A 20,014-nucleotide genomic window follows, 5' to 3' on the forward strand; every position below is an offset into this window, starting at 1 on the left:
GCTAGGTCATGGGGGGATACACCCTGTGCCCAGGTCACAGGAGCTGGGTCATGGGGGGATGCACCCTGTGCCCAGGTCACAGGGAGCTGGGTCATGGGGGGATGCACCCTGTGCCCAGGTCACAGGGAGCTGGGTCATGGGGGGATGCACCCTGTGCCCAGGTCACAGGGAGCTGGGTCATGGGGGGATGCACCCTGTGCCCAGGTCACAGGGAGCTGGGTCATGGGGGGAGGCACCCTGCGCCCAGGTCGCGGGGAGCTGCAGCCTACTGGTCTCCCGTGTTCACTCCATCTACCCCAGGCTTTCTTGAGGGGAGTGTTCTTGAGGGCAGATGTGGTTGAAGGTGAAGGAGGACATCCTGGTCTTCTAGCTGGTGGAGGCTTGGGCCCTGGGCCAGAGTGGACACTGTGTCCTACCTCCTGGCCCTGGCATGTCCCTGCTGCCTCCCCTGAACCTCAGCCGGCTTCATCAGAGGCTTGCTCATCCCTGTGTGTTGTCTCACTAAGCCCGCAGAACATGAGGCTGAGTAGTGAGTGGTCTGCCTCTCCACAGGGGATGGCTAGCTTCCAGAAGATGCCTGTGGCCTGCCTGTGACCAGGTCCCCCTCCTCTCCTGGACCACATCCACTCATGGCTGCCCCAGGCTGTTTCCCAGACCCCGGAGGAGCCCATCTGTCTTGAGAAGGAGTGGAGGGGGTGGAGGGGACTGTAAAGGGACTGCACTGGGGGCGGTGGGTGTCAGGGCCTGGAAGCCCACACGGAAACCTTCACCTTCTCCAGGCCTGATGTTCATTCTGCCTCCAAGTGTGTCCCGAAGGGATGCAGACCCTCTGTTGTCAGTGACATCGTTGACTTCATTGTTTTAGTGGGTGTCCCAGTCTGTCCAGCTGCTGTAACAGCACCGCAGAGTGGGTGGCTTGCAGACAACAGAAATCCATTTCCCACAGCTCTGGAGGCTGGAAGCCCAAGGTCAAGGGGGGGGCGAACTCAGCGTCTGGCGAGGGCTGCTCCAGGTCCACAGATGGGCCTCCTCTGTCCTCACAGCGGGAGGGCAGGAGCTCTCAGGATCTCTTTCATGAGGACGCTGATCCCACCACAAGGAAGGACCTCTCCTGACCTCATCGCTTCCCAGGGCCCCCACCTTGGGGATTAGGTTCCAACGTGAATTCTGGGGTGATGCAGACCTTCAGCCCCCATCGGTGGGATTCAGGGAGCTGTAAGGTCTGGACCCAAGCAGTGGGGTTGGCCCTTGAAGCTGGAGGGAGTCTGGAGTGGGCCTGTGCACCAACACCTGGAGCAGAACCCAGGCTGCACCCCTCCCGCCCGCAGCAGTAGCTGGAGGTGGGCAGCGTGTGCATAGCCCAGAGTGTAGTTGCTTTAAAAAGGCTTGGGATGAGAAGTCCTGAGTGTGGCGGTGTGCACCTGTGGTCCCAGCTACTTGGGAGGAGTTGAGACCAGACTGGACAATATAGCAAGACCCTGCCCCAAAATAAGATAAATGTGGTTGATTATTTTAGATTTGGGACCCAGACTGAACCAAACGGCTCCTGTGCAGCAGGGTTTGGCCCATACACTGCTTTCTTCCCTGGGGAAAAGGATTTTAACCTTTCTCAACTCACTTGTAGAGAGATTCACTTGTAAGGTGCCTTTCAGAGCTTGCCTTGAGTCTTACTTTGGAGCAAGAACCCTAACAGCCCCTGGGGAGATCACAGCACAACCCTCGGACCGCCCTGGCAGGTGGCATACTTTTGGTGAGGCCACGGGCAGTTTGCAGTCCAGGGTTTACCCACTCAGTGGCCAGGAGGTAGGTGAAATCATAGCAGAAGTCCGAGCTCTTCAACTTTGTCACGGGCCTTGTCCTCCTGAGCACATGGATTCCTGAGAAGCTGCCTAGCCAGCACAGGGAAGGCCGATCTCCACACAAAGGGGATCCTGTGCCAACACTGGCAGTGGGGGCAGCAGTGTGGAAAGAGGAGGAAGCCTGGCCAGCCCCAGCACTGGGACAGACCGAAGGGCCTCCATGCCCATTAGGGACTCTAGCAGCGGTGGCTGCAGTCACTGAAGGGGTTTAAACCCAGGAGAGGCCAGGCCCCTGAGGGTTGCATCAGACTGGGTAGACTGCTGGCTCCCCGGGCTGAGGAGGTGGGGATCAGGGGCTGGCGCTGCAGGACGTGGGGGGGCACCATGGACTGGCTGCCCACGTTCACATGACTGAATCTGGGTGGTGCTGCTGGCCAGGGTGGAGAAGGCAGGGCAGAATGGGATCTGTGGGGAGACCTGAGTCTTGGTTGGAGCCCAGTGGCCTGAGGTTCCCTGGGTCCTGCCTGGACTGTCAGTTCCCGGCGCTGGAGAGGCAGCTGCTATGGTCACTACCAGTCAAGGCAGGAACCTCTTTCCTACCAGTCATTTAAAAATGTTTTGTTTTAAAGCAGCCATAGTAATGTGGCATAGAATGTGAAGTGCATTTACATGTTTTAATGTAAAATGCTGGATATCTAAAGGCAGTCAGACCACATAGCAGATGTGGTCAGGCAAGACCGCTGTCCAGCCCTCCCCTCCTCTGAGTCCTCAGAGAGGAGGGAACTGGGCTGAGGCACAGCTTCCCCGAGCAGAACCCCCAGCATGTGGCAGGACTGCCCATCCCAAAGAAGGAAGCTGTATGGTCTGCGGCGTTCCCCGAATCCACAGCTACACATTTAAAATAGAATACTGTTCCAGGCACCAGAAGGGTCTTCTGATTTCAGTCCCCAACAGTGGGCAAGGGGAATGCCAGCCGTAGGTCCTTCCTGCACAGTTGGGAAGTTTATTTCCACTGCTGGGCTCCGACCTGATCTGGAGGGATCTTCCAGTGGACATGCCTGCCCAGCTCTCACGGTGCCAATTCTTGTTGTGTGGATTTCCTGTGCCTCAGAGCAGTGGAGTTAGCTTTTTCCTAAAGCAAACATGGAAGGGAATGATCTTAATGAGAAGAAGGTGCATGACCCTCAGACATGCCCTGATCGACTCAGAAGGGGCCTGCATCGTGTTCCAGCCTGAGGAGATTGGTTGTCCGTTTAAATCTGTGATTTCCTTTGGCGTGTTCACAGGTTCTCTTAGCCTGTCCTTCCTGGAGAGGCTGTCCACTCACAGTGTGGGCAGCTGTGTCCTTCCCTCAGCAGGGATGGCATTTGGATGTGGCTCCCCAGGGCCTCGGTGCAGGGCTGCCCTCCTTGGTTGCCCTCTGTGCTGCGGGGGCCTCCCTCTGTGGCTTCCCTCCTGCGGGGCTGCTGTGGGGGCCTCTCCTCTTCTCCACTCCTAAGAGCACTTTCTGTAGCTCTTCAGCTTTGCCTCTGCTCAGGTGGGATCCCAGGAGCCTCCTCTGGCTGCCGCACTTGTTAACTCATGCCTACCTCCCGGCAACCCTCCAAGCCTCTGACTCCAACCTGGGTGCCCGCCCCGTGGTCTCTCTGGCATCTCAGCATGGCCCCTGCCCTTCCACGTCCTCCTCCCAACCGGGCGGCCTTCTCCCTGCAGGGCTGGAACTCCTTGGAGCCAGTCACCTGTGCATTGGAGTGCTCTCCTGGCATCTCCGCACCAGGGTCCTCGCTTGGGCCAAGGCCCAGCACCATCTGCACCTGTGTCTGCAGCAGCTGCTGCTGTGCACACTGCCCCGTTACAGGGCTGCCAGGGAGCATCTGCACTGTGGAGTCCCATGCATGAGAGTAAGTGTGCCCAGAGGACTGGCAATGCCGTCTCGGCAGACACCAAGGCGGGGTTTGCATGCCCATCCCAGGTGGGGACAGGGGCCTTGGCACCATTGCCTGCAGTGCGTTAGGCTGGCCGCCGTAGCAAGGAGCCCTGCCGCTGCCCTCCAGCCTCCCCATCAGCTGCCTGCCACCTCAGAGACTGGACAGGGAGTGAGGTTGGCGCTGCGCTCAGCACTGCCCCCAGGCAGTCATCTGGGGCTGGGGTGGTGTTCACGATTCAGGCCGTGAGAGGGGTGTGCACCTGCTGTCCCCTGTCCTGCTTCTGAAAAGCTGATCACTGAAGCACAAAACCAGGGGCCAGGGCTCCTCTTTGCACAAAGAATAGCCACGCCAAATGCTCTGTGCAAAGAGGAGCATAAATCGGGGACGATTCTGCAGTTACGTCAAAATGACTGCGGCACCGTGAATGGAACCCAGGGACACCCCATCCCTGAGCTGTGTCTCCAGTCCTTTCTGTTCTTAAATTTTGAGACAGTGTCTTGCTAAATTGCTGATGTTGGCCTCAAACTTACGATCCGCCTTCCTCAGCCTCCTAGCTGGATCACAGGTGTGCTCCTGTTCTTCTCCTTCTTTCTTCTTTCTGTTTCTTTCTTTTTTTTTTTTTTTTTTTTTTTTTTTTTTTTTTTTTTTTGGTGATACTTGGATTGAACTCAGGGCCTCGTGCATGCTAGGCACCAAGATGACTTTAATGTGTTCCAAATGTGATAAGAGATCTTTTGTAACATGGAGAGATATCTAAAATACTGTTAAAAATCCAGAAATCCCAGACTATAAGGAGAAAGAGTAATGAAAGCATGCTGAAGATACAGTGGTCTTGCCTCGAGAGGGACCGTTTGTGGAGAGATCTGCACACAGGGCGCTTGCTCCACCAGACGCAGGGAGCTGGAGCAGAGCTGCAAGTTGCTTTTGTGCATCTCCATCTCTGATGTGATTATGTTCTCCATCTTCAGTTAAAATACTTTTGGTTCTCAAGCCAAACAGGATATACTTGTAATTTCGAGTTTATTGGCAAACATTCTTAATTTTTTTGCTTAACGATGAATTTAAAAGTGTGTCACTTTTGTAAATGGGAAAAATTTGAGATCATTTATTTTAGAAATCGGCATTGCAGATTGTAGCAAGGTGAGCTCTGCATGCAGTCTTTGGAGACGACCTCTCTCTCCATAGCAACCTTCCTGTGGTCAGCACCCACCTCCTTCTGTGCCTGCGGAAGGGAACTCCGGGGCAGAAGTCTGGCATTTGCTGTCTGGCATTTTAGAAAGGCTGCCACCCACTCAGGTACCAGGCAGTCAAAGGATCCTCTGGGACTCCGGTCCTGGTCTTGGCAGGAGGTTCCCGGATGTCCCTTCTGAGGTTTGCTCTGTGTTCTTTTTAGTAAATCCCTCCATTTAGGGCTTTGCCAGAACTTTCTGGGATCCACGCCCATTCCTCTTGCCACCCCAAGGAATCTCCAGACATTGGTTGCTTGCTGAGGGACGCGACTCTGCAGGGGTGTGAGGACAGTGACCAGGTGGCCTGGTGTTCGAGTGACCACTGGGGCTCCTGGCCCTGCCCGCTCCTGGGGAGGCACTGGCTGATTGGAGTTTAGTGCCAGTGAGGAGCGGGCCGAGGACTGAGGGGTGCTGGGAGTGGCAGGTGCCTGCTGTTGGTGCAGAGTGCGTGTGTGCACGTCCTGCGTCTGCGCCCATACACATGGCAGAAGGACACGCACACGGGTGCCCCTCCTGGTGTCACCGGAGGTCACTGCCGGGCAGCCCGTCTTCACTACGCACTCCTGCTCCTCGCTGCACTTTCTAGCTGCCTGCCAAGGGCCTAGGCCCAGAAGCCACTTTTCTGACAAACCCAGGTGAAGCCCCTGTGACAGTGGGCCTACCAAGAACACTGGGGGTCACGGTTCCTCCACGGTGAGGCCCTCCAGCCTCGCCCTTCATGTCCAGTGCGGAACTGCAGCCCTGCCAGGGGCCTGTGTGGCCTTGAACTCGGGCTCCTCCTCGAGGGGACGTCTGGCTTTTCCCCGTGTGTCCTGCTTCCCTGGCTTGTCTCTGTTTTGAGCGCAGATGCCCCTGCCTTCTGCCTTTTCCCTTGCTCTGGAGGGTGACGGTCTCCATGTAGTCGCCAGAGTGACACGTGCAACACCTGGACCGTGTGGCCCGCCAGCTAGCCCCACACTCCAGGGATCCTCAGGGACATCCCTGCTCTGCCCACTAGACTTCCCGGCATGGGCGTGGGAGATGTGCGGGGACGGCCACCCAGCCTTCTCACGGGCTGGGTCCCCTCTGCGGCGTCTGCCTGTGTTCGCGCCAGCTGCCCTGTTACCCGCTTCTGGAGTGGCAGTTTGGTCCATTTCTGTGGTCTCACTCTCTGTGCTGAGACTGCTTTGCCACAGGGGGACCTTGACCTCATTCTTCCTGACTGTGGGCTAGTGATGCAGGGAGTTTCCGCTGTGCCCATCTGTGAGGTTGCCCCTGAACAGAGGCCAGCTCTTCAGCAGAAGTGTCCCTGGACTGCAGCCTGCGAAGGTTTCCTCTGGTGTGGCCCTGCGGCAGGCATCCAGGACACCGTCCTACCTGATCAGAGGAGCGGAACGCTCTGCTCCTGACTTGCCATCAGAGAGCGCCTCCTTGTGCAAGAGCCCTGGCTAAGGGATTCTTCCCTCGTGACCAGTCGGGTCAGTGGACCCAGGAGCCCCGCCCCGGACACCGTCTCCTCTGTCCTCTCTTTCCTGCAGGCCACTTTCTCCTTTCTGCCTCCAGCACCTCCTCAGGTCGACCTCTGTGAGGTTCTGATAACCAAAACCCCACTTCCGTGGACGCAATCGCGTCAGTGCAGAGGAGGCTTGATCCTGGGGCGAGTGTGGTGACGGATAGTGCCGGGGCCAGTGCCAGGCCAGTCGGAGGCTCCGGGGTGAGGCCAGGCTGCCTTGTGGGTGGACAGAGACCCGACCTCGTCTTCCCGTCCCCTGTGGCAGGAGCTGTTGCAGAGCTCGGCCCAAAGCCAGGAGTTGTGGTGGGCTGGACATTTCTCTCCCTGCAGCTCAGTTAACTGTTGAGCAGTTGTGATGACTTGGTGTTTGAGGGGTGTCTTACTGAACTGCAGACTAAGCTGGCTCTGTAAATCACTGCTAGTTATTAAATGGCTGCAGTTAACCAGAGCTCTTAGAAGTGAGAGCCTTGCAGGAGCTCAGGAAGTGTCTTGCGGGAAGCCTCCTGAGCAGGTGCCACACGTCGCCCAGGACCCTGGTGTGCGTCCAGGGTGACACGGGAGCCTCCACAAACTGGGCAGCTCAACCAGAAAGTGCAGCCTCAGTGCTGGGGCTGGCATCTGAACTCCGGGGCCACGAGGGCCCCTCCCCAGCGGTCCAGGCCTCTCCCTGGCCTCCGGTGACTGCCTGCCTTCCTTTCCTGGTGGCCTCCCTGTGCCAGGTCCCCATCGGGAGGGAGTGGCTCACTCTGGGAAGTCACCTCTGCGGAGACCTTACATGCTAGGTCACCCACAGGAATGTGGGGTGGGATGCAGCCCCCTGTAACCATCCCTATCAGATACGAGCAGGGAGCTTTGATCACGACCCAGGGGTACCGTGTTTGATCAGACAGGTGTGGCCCTGGGAAGGCAGCACAGCGCGTCTCCACCAGCTGCGTCTCCTTGCCCTGGGCAGAGCCTCCCTGCTCTCGCTCCACTGTGCCCGTCTCAGGATGCAAGGCCTTCCTCCCGCTCTGCCCGCTGGAGATCATTCTGTCCCACTCTGGTCCCAAGTGGCCCCACCCATGACAGAACAAGCCACACTCTGAACCGTGCCCCTGGAACTCTGCTGAACCCCCGCTTGGAAACACGATGGAGAAACCTGTCTGTGGCACAGCCTTGCTGTGCGGGTGGGCCTGCTGGGCTGGCCTTGTGCTGGGGGTGGGCAGAGACTCCACAGGCAGTGCTGGTGAGCGGCTGAGCCCCAGCTATGGAACTGCCAGTGCCCTCTCAGGTCTGCCCAGTGATCAGTGGGCACGACCCCTCTGGGATACGTGCCAGTCCTCCTGTGTGCGCTATCCTGAGACTGTCTGCCGAACGGAATGTGTAGGTGGTGCATGTGATTTGGTCTCCCCATAATTCTTGTCTAAATAAATTGGTTTGTGTGATGTCATCTGTCATTCATATGAGCTCGCATTCGCTTAGGGCCTCAGTGAGAGGCCACTTGCCCGGGAGTGACCGAGCGATCTGACCTTTAAACGCCTTCGCGCGCCTTGCAGCGGCTGCTGGCTGGGCTGCCCTGGGGATTAACGCATTTCCTCTTTCTTTACAGGGACCTCCGCTTCAACAGAATCAGAGAGATCCAACCTGGGGCTTTCCGGCGACTGAGAAACTTGAACACGCTGTAAGTGGGAGCACTCAATGGTGCTTTGTGGGAAAAGTAGCCATCCCGACTCCAGTCACCTGCAGGCGGATCTCCAGTCCACCGTGGGCACGATGGCCAAAGCTGGAGGACATTCCGCGCCTGGCCTGTGCCAGGGCGTCTGTGCCTGGGGTCCATGCCCACAACCTTGTGACCACCTTGGCTTCTGTGGGCGACTCGCTCCCCCATCCCTCCCTCCGGGCTGGCAGCTTGCTTCCCTGTGGGGTTGAGCAGGACAACGCCTCTGCTGAGCTCAGTGTGGGTGCAGGCAGGCAGCGCCAGTTTCGCCTGGAGGGCAGGGTGGAGGCAGCACGCGGTGGAGCCACAGGTGAGGCCAGTCTTCAGAATTCGCAGCTTCTAGGGCACTAGGACTGAGTGCTTAGCCTGGTTGCAGGGCTGTGGAAAGGAGTCAGCCAGGCCCCCTGGGGGCAGGGTGCAGCACCTGCTGGCTCTGCCCACCAGCTTCGCATCTGTGGACACAAGTGTGGCTTTGTGGCCACCCCAGTGACACCCGCGTGGAGCCCTCTGGAACCCCCACCATTGTTCCAAGTGGCTGCAGCCCTTGCTGGGCAGGCAGATGGAGAGAGGTCAGCCTGGGGACGTGCACGCTTTCATGGGAGAGAGGATGGACCTCTCTGGTGTGCCCGGAGGTGAAGGCTGTGGCGTGACGTGGGAGCTGCTGCAGCACCCATGGGCTCCTGGGTCCACGCTGCGGCCGCGCCCATCCTGCAGAGCCGTGTCCTGCTGACTGGGTGGCAGGTCTGAGGCCAAGTCACATCCTGGCCTTGCTCATGGCTAAGCAGGGATTTTGCTCAACACCATTTGGAGGATCTATTTGTTTTTTACAGGCTTCTCAACAATAATCAGATCAAGAAGATCCCGAGTGGAGCTTTTGAAGACTTGGAAAATTTAAAATATCTGTAAGTTAACCAGGGTGGGCTGTCTGTGCTTAGAACCCTGAGGTGTAGGAGTGCGTGTGCTCTGCACAGGCTCCATGCTGGAGCCTGGCCTTCAGGTGAGTGGTGTGTGGGCGGGATTTCCCCAGTGTGCAGCGACAGCCTCTGTGCTCTGCAGTCCAGTCACCGTGCTCGGGGAGGTCGACCGTGGGTCTGTGTGCACAGCCGCCGGTCCCCAGGTCTGGGGGTGGACACAGCAGGCTCAGCCGCCACAGCTGAGGGCCTCTGCAGATGCAAGCCCAGTGGCCGACTCCAGGGCCTCTCCAGCTATGGGGCCAAACAAAGGAAGTGACTCATTCATGTGGAACGTCATTAGTTCCTGCTGTTTTCGTCTTCCCCTAGCTGGTCTGACATTCTGTTCTCATCCAGTTAAATTCTATTTCAGCTCTTCAAGATCGATCTTGATTAAGTGATAGTCTGTCCTTGGAAGCATCTGCTAGTTGAAGTCAGTTTCACTGTTCCAGAAATGGCCAGCTGGGCACCCTCCACACACTTATTTTAAACCCAGATAGGATGGAGACAACGCTGGACGTAGAGTCCACCTGGATCTGGAGGGATTAGAAGCATGTGCTGCCTACTTTGAGCAAATTACTCTTTCTTTTCAGGATATAGTTATCTATCTTTCCAAGGATAGTCATTTTTAATGAATGATTTACATCGCTTATTGTAAATTGGAGCAGAACCACCTAAATGTCTTTGTTATGTTGATTTGTAAAACAGAGCCATCTTGTCAGTGTTGATGTGTATTTGGAAGTCTGTTTTATTTTAGGTGTTTGGGGGTTCTGATCGTAGGCCTCCCTAACTGCTTATTACAGTGCTCTCCTCAGTGAAGTGTGTGTATACTTTTTTCCCACCGCCTTTGCCTGAAGTGCGGGTTTCCTGTGCTGTGTGGAGTTCGGAGCCTGCGTTGCCATTTCACGGTGGGGGTGGCCTGCTTCTCCTCGAGTCCCCTTGGCTCTGGGCAGTAGTCCCAGCTTCATGCGGGTTCAGGAGTTACCTGGAGTTCTGAGGTGGTGGGTGCCGTCGCCGACGGCCAGCTTGGGTGGCGTGTGTGTTAACTGGTCTTATTTCCGTTTTGCTCTTGGTTCTGACCCCTGAAGGGCAGTCTGTCCTTTGCAGACACACTGCTGGAGGTGGGAATCTCTCTTTCACAGCACTTTAAGCACCTCCAAACCCCACCGCCCGCTGCTCACTCAGGGCGCTCCTGCCCCACAGTCCTCCTTCCCTCCCCGGGGTGGTGGGCACAGATCGCTGGGGTGGGGTCAAGGGTGGGCTGCGCACCCAGGAGGCGGTCTCGTAGCCGGCATCATGCCGGGGAGAGTTGGCAGGTGGCCCTGGTGCCCACGGCGGCTGTGCAGGTCTTGGCACGCTGCGCCAGGGCCTCGTCAGTCCACCTGCGTGACCAGTACCTCGTCCTCAGAGCTTAGGGTGCTCCTGAGGCTCCTTGGGTACTCTGGCCTGGGTAAGTGGTCAGTGCACGTCTTCGGAAGTTGCATGGGCCTTCTGTCCTGGTCCCAGCTTGCATTTCCTAATGGCAGAAGAGAGCGTTGGTAGTTAGAATTCGTGGTCCAGGAGGCAACTCTGATGAAGAGCATGACCGTTTATTATCGGAAGACCAGTGCCCAGCTGTTCCCGTGAAGTTGTGCTTCTTTATGTTTTATTTTCTTGTGCTGTAATCTTATTTACTCATTCATCTGCAGTACTAGGGGTTGGACCCAGGGTGCTCTCTCTGAACCGTACCCCAACCCTCTTGTATTTTTTCTTTTGAGACAAGCTCTTGCTCAGTTGCCCAGGCCAGCCTTGAGCTTTGAATCCGCCTGCCTCGCCCTCCCAAGTTGCTGGGATTACAGGTTAGGGCCACATTCCAAGGACTTCACACGTACTTATTTAATTTCAGTGATTCTGCCCATTTTATAGAAGAAGAAACTGAGGCACAGAAAGGTTGCTTTTTTACACAGGCAGTGTTGGGGTCAGGCCCCACATGCTGCCTGCCTCTCTAGGCTTCTGTGCAGTGCTAGGCTCTGGCCCCAGGTGTCCAGCCAGTGTACTGAGGCTCATGACTCTTTTGAGGTCACCTCAGTGGATTTACACAAAGGGAGGAGGTAGTGGTTCCACTGGGATGGTTTGCAGCAGCCCAGGAGCATCTTCAGCTCCATTAAGCCAGGTCCTGCTCTGCACGTCAGTTACATGCAGCAAAGCACTTTGTTCTGCTGAACCTGTGGCATCAACAGTGCTGAGACAGAACATGCTGTTCACCCAGGGGCATCAGGAGGCGACTCAAGACCAGGGCTGGGGCTTTGAAGGGAGGTGTCTGCTGATGGGAGTGTGGGTATGTGGGCCTTCTGTCCATCCGCCTATAGCAGAGATGCAACCCAGGGGATAATTATAGGGCACAATGGCAGACACAACCCATGTCAGAACCATTCTCAGGCAGAGCACCCCAGGGTCACCTGAGGTCTGTTGCTGCAGGGCTGAGCACTGAGGGAGCCCTGGCAGGTCACGTCTAGATCCCACATGCACGCCTGGTGGTTCCTTTTGGAACAGGGGACTCCGTTGAGAGTCTTCACCCCTCGACCAGGCTCAGGCCTGCAGGCTGCTGTGGAGGACCAGGCAGACGACCTTCCAGGGTCCACGTCTTAGCCACTGGGCTGACCATGTGGCACAAACTCAGCCAGGCCAGCTGTGAGAGGGTCAGTCAAGTTCCAGCAGACTTTTCTTATGGACCCTGAAATACGAATTTCATGTGATTTTCGTTCCTCATGATTCTTCCTTAAACTCCATTCTTGGCTCCCAGGCCATGCAGAATCGGGCTGCACTGGCCCTGCAGCTCCTGGGAGAGGCCCTGCTGCTCCCTCAGCGAGAGCGGGTTCTGGTGGGTGAGCAGCTCAGGACGCCCTCAGCTTCCTCTTGGCCTCTGCACATGTCACTTTAGGACCTCCAGAAGTGTACCTGTGTGAGCTCTCCACAAGCACCCTGTGTGTGTGCAGGGAGGTGCTCGTGTTTCCTGCCGGCGTGGAGACACGAGTGTGGCCCACCCTCACGGGTGTAGTGTGAGACTGTGAGTTATCTGCAGCGCACTCTTAGGCCCTGGTTGGTCTGGCTGCTTTTGATCCTTTTGTGATGCAGAGAGGCGCCCTTCCAGGGGACAGAGCCGTTGTGTCCTGCTGTGCTGCATTCAGTCTGGCGCCGGTGTCCCCTGTGTCTCTTTCCCGTCTGCAGAGTGCCCTCCTGCGTGTGCTAACCCTCCTCCATGTTTCTTGTTTCAGCTATTTGTACAAGAATGAGATCCAGTCAATTGACAGGCAAGCGTTTACGGGACTTGCCTCTCTAGAGCAACTGTAAGTGCCCTCTCCTCTTGCCTCCGAGTCCTGGATGACACCTGCCTCTTTGCCTCCCACAGGGAGAAGCTGATGGAGCTGCTTGCATGATGCATGTTAGTTCCATGGGGTGTAGGGAGGATGTGCATGATGCTGTAAGAGCCTGACAGGCCATTCCACCCGTCTGCCCCACCTCCCCAGTCCACCCCACACCCTCCCAAGAGCAGAGGTTTGCTGGGCTTCCGCGCCCCACACCCAGGGCCATGAGCTCATGGTTCCAAGAACAGTAAGAGGGACTGATTCCCTGTTTCACGGTGAAAACTGCGCTCGTGTTTCAAGGGAGAGATAGATGTGCACACAAGAGCCAGTAGCAGTGTCCTGGGACTTGTGGGGCATGAGATTGTTTCCATTGCACATTATTCCCCTTTTGGATACCGGGATGGAACCCAGGGTGCTTTCCCACCGAGCTGCATTGCCAGCCCTTTTAATGACAGTCTCACCAAGTTGCCCAGACTGGCCTCACATTCGCATCCGCCTGCCTCGTCCTCCTGGTTGCTGGGATTACAGGTGTGCATCACTGCTCCTGGCTGCACTGTTTCCTTTTTGCGACTGTGCATGTGGGGTCAGCCTCTTCAACCACCATGGCATGATTTGGGAGAAGACAAACTTTCCTTTCCCTGTTGGATTAGTTAGTGAATGTTGCCTGTGACTAAATGCTGCTTCTTTGGCCATATGTGAAGAAGTACTTTGCTGTAAAGTCAGTGTGTTGACTTCTGAGTAGAACGTTCTCGTAAAACCAGCAAGGTCTTTCTGGTCTGTTTGCCTTTCACGCGAGCCCGCCAGTCCCCCAGGAGTCTGCAGTTACCGCAGGGCTTTGCAGGGAGGGAGGCAGCAGCTTGCCCTACGGTGGGAGACCTTCTGCTCCAGCCCTGAGGCTGCTTTCACCTGTCATGGGGTGACTGGGCCCAGTGGGCAGAGCTGGAGGCCACCCTGGAGCTCAGAGCTGTGAAGAAGTCCTATGTAGGGTGCATGCAGTCTGTGCTCACGTGGGAATGTGGAGAAAGCACCCAGAAGCAGGGCATTCGCAAAGGAACAAGCTCTGTGAGCAACAAGATTTTCATGCTGTGGGGACGTAGCCATGGTCGGGGTGGAAGCATGGGGGTACTGGGGTGCCCGGTGGCCTCAGGTATGAGGGCATGCTAGGGGGAGTGAGGCAGGTGGGGAGCGGCTTGCCGGGGACAGGGCTTGCAGGCTGCTGCCAAGTCCACGGTGCGGGAGTTGTCCCTGCTACTGGGACTCGGGCTTCATTCCACAAAGATCTCACTGCACCCAGGGAGACCAGAGGCAGCTGCCTCTGGCGGGCACCATCAAGGTGACCTGCATATCCACCGAGGCTGGGCTCACAGCCTCCCTCCCGGCCGTGCAGCCTGAGGTGGGGAGGGCCAGCATTTGCTGATTGGGAACCCCATCCTGTGCCTTGGAGCCACTGGGAGGCTGGGAAGCACGAGGCGCTGGAGCTGAGGCTAGGAGGGCAGGAGGTCTTTGACGTCTCTGAGCTGCTCTTCGGGAAGCTGTTGGCATAGATCAAAAGCACGCCTGGCCAGAGTCAGGAGTTGGGTCTGAGCTCAGAGGGGTCTTCCATGCATGTGGGGAGTCACTTCCTGTCCTGTTTCCTCGGCTGTCCAGGGAGGGATGTTGGTGCCCATGGCTGCCCAGAACCCCAGCCGTCCAGGATTCTGACATCCTGATGGCGACCGTCTGTTGGTGCCTTCTAAGGCAGGGCCTCTGGGTTCCCCAGCCCTCCTTCCAGGAGAGCTTGTGCTGTGTGTCCGACTGACAAGACTCTGGGACACACCCCTGCTGGGTCTGGCGTGCCCCCTCTCCTTTATCCTCCGGGCCCTGTTCACCAGCACATAGCTCAGGACGGTCCCCGCTGGAGTTAGCAGAGCCCTTCCACATGGTGTCTGGCTGGGCACGGGCCCAGGACCACGCAGATCCACGCTCTGGACTCTTGCTGCCTGGCACGGATGCAGGGCCCTGTGTGGAGCCTGAGGATTTGTTTGATCCTACCTCCTTCTTTGGGTCAGATGCCGTCCCGGGACAGCGGCTGGCTGTGATGTCCTCCTCTTTCTGTGCCACTCCTTCCTTGTCTTGTCTGGAGGGCAGTGGGCACAGAGCTGCCCCTGGAAGAGGTAGGGAGGCCACGGAGCCCCGTCCCTGAGGAGTTGCTGGCAGCCTGCGTGGCCCTGAGTCCTGTGCAGCTTTCCCTGGGAGCCTCTCCCAGGCAACATCTGAAGTTCGGCCCTTGAGGTGATGCAGGTGTTGGAAGGTGTCTCCTGGAGTGGGTTTGCTAGGATCTGTGCTCGCGGGGCGTTGGTCCTGCTGCTCATTTTGGCCTCCAGCCCCTGGAGGCAGTGGGGTGCTCTCTCCATGCCGGTGCAGGCAGAGGTCTACCTGAGAAGCCCCGTGAGGAGGTGTCTCACTTGAGGAAGAAATCCTGCCGATTTGACTTCCAAAGTGAGACACTGGTGTGAGCAGAATCAGAATAAATTAATTGCACCAAAAATTCACCCCTCGTGGGAAGCAGGGAGACGTCCTAACGGAGGGACGGGTGAGCTCGGAGGGCGCTGAGGACTCGGGCCTCCCGCTCGGCTCTGGCGCTTCCGTACCGCTGGTTGCCATCTCACATGCTGGCAGGTCCAGAGTGTCCCCAGAGAGCCACGGCGCTGGCGGGTCGGAGGGCTTCCTGTGCACAGGCATGCCGTCGATGAGACTGCGCCTCTGTGCTTGTTGAGCTCCCGTGGGCTCAGGGAGGCCCAGCCAGCGACAGACCCACACCCTCCGCTCGGCCGCGAGTGACCCCAGCGAGTTGAGCCTCCTGATCGATCCTGTCTTTTGTCCTCCAGAAGGCTAGGAAATCCAGAGTTATGTAGTGACATTCAAATGTGAAAGACTTGGAAAAAGGTGTTTGAGCAGAGAATCTGCCATGAAAGCCATTGACTTGATTACATCGTTCCTTTTTCTGAACTCCTCCAGATACCTGCACTTCAACCAGATAGAGACTCTGGACCCAGACTCCTTCCAGCACCTGCCCAAGCTTGAGAGGCTGTGAGTTGCCTTTTGTTCTTGCCTTAAGGCAGGTCTTGCGTTTCCCAGGCAGGCTGGACGGTGTCCTCTGCCTCAGAGCAGACCACGGGCTTTCCCCTAGTCCTCCACGGTCAGTCCTGGGTTCACCCTGCTCACTGCTCTGCTGTAAAATCTACCTTCCCAGCCTAACACTTCAGGAGCGGGATTTGAATTCTTTCTTTATTTGGGCATGGTGATGAAATGGGAAAAAAATCCAGTTGTTTTCTAGACTACATGCCATTCATCTTAAATTCATTTGTATTAAATAAATGTAATCAATACTGATTTTTTAAAGTTCGCATATTTACTTGCACTCTTTTCTACATCTCTAAGAAGTGTTTCTTAAAAAATGGGTTGTCACATTCTCTTTGAACAGGTTTTTACATAACAATAGGATCACACACTTGGTTCCTGGGACCTTCAATCACTTGGAATCCATGAAAAGATTGTGAGTAGGACTTGGCCTGCAGGGCTGCCCTCTCCGTCACCGCTCACCTGCCCTTGCCACTAGACCCGCAGTGTTCCAGCTCAGCACACGGGAGCGTCCATGCCTGGGCGGGATCTAAGCCCTTCCCAGTGTGTGTGCTGGGACCCAGGCCAGTGCTGTCCATCTGCCTGGCGGCCTCCTCACCTGAGAACCACACACCCGAAGCTGTGTCCTGTCCGCGTGGAGACTGGCCAGAGGATGCCGACTCCAGTAGAGGCGCCAGCTCTGTGGCTCAGTGCCCTCTGAGCTAGTGTCCTGGAGGCCCGCAGGCAGGGGGTGGTCTCCCTCCAGGGCACCAGGCCCCCTGAGTGAGGGCTTGGTGATGATTCAAGTGCCAGTCCTCCTTCGGCTGCCCACAGCACTGTGGCCCTGGGTGAGTTCCTGCTCGCATCTCAGTGGGGACAGTGCCCACGCTTTGTGACCTGTCAGAAAGCAGGTGTCCTCACCTGGAACTCCTTAGTTCCCAACAGTCACTACTAACTTGGTGCAGAACCTGCCTTCTCTCCAGAGGAGGGAAGTTCTACTGGTTCACCTGTCGAGGGCAGGCCTCAGGGTGCTTCCACCGGACACTTCCGGGGATAGCCTGGGCCCAGGCAGGAGGTGCCCTGCCTCACGCGCCCAGGGAGGGACCGCACTGGTGCCTGGCAGGGGAGGCTCAGTGAGGGGCAGCTGCTGGCCTGCGCTCCACCAACCCACAGAGGGGCTCTGCCCAGTCTCTTCCAGGGGCTCCTCTGGCCCGTCCAGCCCCCTGTGCCCCTTTCTTTGGAACTTAAAGCTGCTCTTCCAGGCCTTTGGGGTTTTCTGCTCTGAGTTCTTTGGTGGCCTTGTGCACCCTTGCCTTCATTCCCTGTCGGGCAGGGTGGGCTTCGCGTTCTTCCCATCTCATGCAGAATGGACTGCCCGGCAGGCCGTGGGTCAGGACTCCAAGCTCGGATGACCCACAGCTGCTTGGTCTCAGTGGCTGCCCCTTCTTCCCCCAGGCGACTGGACTCCAACGCGCTTCACTGTGACTGTGAGATACTGTGGCTGGCCGACCTGCTGAAGACCTACGCGCAGTCTGGGAACGCGCAGGCGGCAGCCACCTGCGAATATCCCAGGCGCATCCAGGGGAGGTCGGTGGCGACCATCACTCCGGAGGAGCTCAACTGTGGTGAGTGGGCCCTGCACTCCCACCGGGCCGGGTCCCCCAGGTCAGCCGATCCTGCAGCCACTGTCAGCCCAGTCTGCCAAGCACCAGGTCCAGGTGGGGGTGGCAAGGCCCTTGCTTTGTGAGGCTCTGCCATGCAAGATCCTAGAGAAGCCATCTGAGCACCTTTTCAGGTTCTTCCACAGAAATAAGCAAACTCACTGCCACTACACCCCAGGACTGCAGCTGCCCCAGCGGCAGAACTCACCTGCGGGCCAGTGGGGCCCAAAGGCCTGGCGTCTCCTGGACGTGCAGAGCTCTGTCAGGCGTCCAGCCCAGAGCTCCTGGGTCGTGACTCAGTGTCCTCTGCATGTACACCGGCCACTTCAACCTAGAGATTCTCCACAACAACGTGCCCCCCAGTCCCATCCCAATGACGCCGAGAAGCCAGCTGGGAGCCTCCACGGGTGCAGCCGCTGAGGTTGCACTGCGGGGGCGGAACCACAGCTCTGCTATTTGCTTTTGTAACGGGTCTGCCGAGGTGGTGTTCACATGCTGGACACTTAACCCTGTTGAAATGTGCACAGTATTGGGTTTTAGTATATTTGCGGAGCTGTTCAGGCTGAGTAGTGAAACATAGTAACAGAGCTTTAAACATAGCAGTGAAGAGCCACAGAGAGTTTAGAAAATGTCCAGTGAGGTTTGAGATTTATGTTCTAGAAAGAACTGGACCCAGGGAGGGTGCTGGAGACCAGCCAGAGGCTGAGGCAGTGAGGACCACTGGGAGGCTGATGCCAGACGTGTGGGCAGCAGGCAGAGTGGGCCGGCCTGGCCTGGAGCTGACCAGGGCTGGCATGGGGTTGAGCTCTCGGGCTGTTCCCAGGGTTATTGGGGCCATGCAGGGCACACACTCAGCACACGCCCGCTCTTCCCTGTGTGGTGCCTACAGCTTACACAGGCCTGGAGGCTGGGGGTTGATGGGTGGCCAGGCAGGGGGACCCAGGCCTGCCCCCTTCCTCGTGCCCAGTTTCTCACAGCAGCTGGTGGAGCTGGCAGCTGCACGTGCAGCCTGGCCCAGGAGGGAAGGCTGCCTGGACACCAGTGCCCAGACAGTTGGTGGTGATCACAGCGGAGCGAGGGCGCTGGCCTCGGGACATGAGTGTGGCTCCTGGTGGTTCCCAGGCAGGCAGGAAGGGTGCGCCTGCTCAGGGCTGGGCAGCACAGCTGCAGCAGTGGTCGCCTGCCGGCCGTGTGCTCAGCTGAAGAGGCCCAGCCACTGATCTTGAGTTTGGAGCAGAGCTCACGCAGCACCTCCCCGGCCAGCGTCCTCCTGGTTGAAGGGCGTGAGTGCACCTCTCCAGGTCATGCCCTACCCTTGTGGCTGTCCCCAAGCCAGCCCTCTGACGTTCTCAGTGTGGCGCCTCTGAGCCTGGAAGATGCTGTGAGGCTTCTGTGTGGAACAGTCTCTGGACAGAGCCTGTTGTGTTTCGGGGGTGTTTGTGGTCGACGTGTTTGAGCATTTGTGATCTTGCTCTTGATCGCGAGGGATTCCGCCAGGGTCTCGGTGCACTGTGTGGTTTAGACTGAGGTTTTCTCTCCTTGTCGGGCGCAGAGAGGCCTCGGATCACTTCAGAGCCCCAGGATGCAGACGTCGTTCCTGGGAACACTGTGTACTTCACCTGTCGGGCAGAAGGCAACCCCAAGCCCGAGATCATCTGGCTCCGAAACAAGTGAGTTGGGAGTTGGCAGAAATGCTCTGCACACTGGGAGCACAACGCCTCTGAGTCCTGCGCTATCCAGACGCTCAGTGATCACCGCCCTGCTGGGCACCCCTGGTCTTCTGCCAGCTGGGGGAAGGCATTAGGGAGACACACAGTGTGTGGAGTGGCACCTCCTTCATGGGCTCACTCCCAGGCCAGCCCCAGGGTCCCTGCCTGGCGGGAACTACGCAGTGTCCTGCTGGTTGGTCTGTGGCCACCTCCTTCCTTGGCTGGGGCTCCTGGTGTCTGACCATTGCATTAGCAGGCTTTGAACCTGGGCTTAGTGACCAGACCCGACTAGATGGGGGGCTGTCCTCTGGGGCAGCGTCTCCAGTAACACCCAAGTGTGGGGAGCGCAGCCCAGAGGTCAGCTGTCTGACTGAGTGCCCGGCCCCCTGCGATGAGCATTTCCAGGGGTTGATGAACTGGGATGGCCCTGCACCTGCCATCTGGTGCTCCAGGTGACAGAGGGCAGCCTTGGAAACTGATCTCACAGGCAGGCCAGCACTGAGGTGGGCCCCATGTGGGGAGTGCCCCCCAGCTGGGCTTGGGTGTTGGGCTGAGGGGAGAGGGAGAGGAGGGAAAGGGGAACAAGGCATGGGGATGAGCCAGGGATGGGCAGAGGCCAGGAATTGGCCAGGTCACTGGAGGGCACCTGGGGCAGGTCCCTTGTCCATGTTGAAGTGAAGCACTTTTAAGTCCACACTTTGAAGCAGGAATCCTTACAAGGAAGTCCTGACCGTTCCCAAGTGCGGGAGCCTGGTCTTCCCGTGGTCGCTGGCCCCGTCTCAGATCAGAGCTACACTCAGGGCCAGGCAGCTCGGGCACCACCCAGGTGGCTCTTCTTCTAGCCAGGGCCAGATCTCAGAGCAGACTCCCTGTCTTGGGTGAAGCCATGTTGACGGACAGGCGAAGGTGACTGAGGCGGGGTACACTGGATACCTCTCAGGGCACAGTCAAGAGACGGCTCAGGCGTGGGGATGTCTCAGGTTCATGACAGGTCCAGAGCTCTTGTGCCCATAGCTGTAGGGACACACAGGCCTTGGACCTGCACTGCTCCGAGGAAGAGTGAGATGCCGTCCAACTTCAGAAACCTCGTTGCTTTGGGTAGCTCTT

General features: G+C 57.7%; 1 protein-coding gene across 2 annotated transcripts in view; it reads left to right on the forward strand.

Moving 5' to 3' along the window:
• PXDN (peroxidasin) overlaps positions 1 to 20,014 on the forward strand; it is a 76,408-nt gene that overhangs the window by 27,223 nt on the left and 29,171 nt on the right. Inside the window, exons 2-8 of one of the 2 annotated variants that reach the window (XM_079110555.1) lie at positions 8,037 to 8,108; positions 8,975 to 9,046; positions 12,349 to 12,420; positions 15,436 to 15,507; positions 15,902 to 15,973; positions 16,993 to 17,162; positions 18,751 to 18,868. In XM_079110555.1, coding sequence (XP_078966681.1) covers positions 8,037 to 8,108; positions 8,975 to 9,046; positions 12,349 to 12,420; positions 15,436 to 15,507; positions 15,902 to 15,973; positions 16,993 to 17,162; positions 18,751 to 18,868 — 648 coding nt within the window. The remainder of the gene's footprint in view (positions 1 to 8,036; positions 8,109 to 8,974; positions 9,047 to 12,348; positions 12,421 to 15,435; positions 15,508 to 15,901; positions 15,974 to 16,992; positions 17,163 to 18,750; positions 18,869 to 20,014) is intronic. The other variant, XM_079110556.1, reaches the window with a different exon arrangement.

The sequence above is a fragment of the Sciurus vulgaris genome (genome assembly GCF_902686455.1).
Source record: "Sciurus vulgaris genome assembly, chromosome: 14".
Lineage (NCBI taxonomy): Eukaryota > Metazoa > Chordata > Mammalia > Rodentia > Sciuridae > Sciurus > Sciurus vulgaris.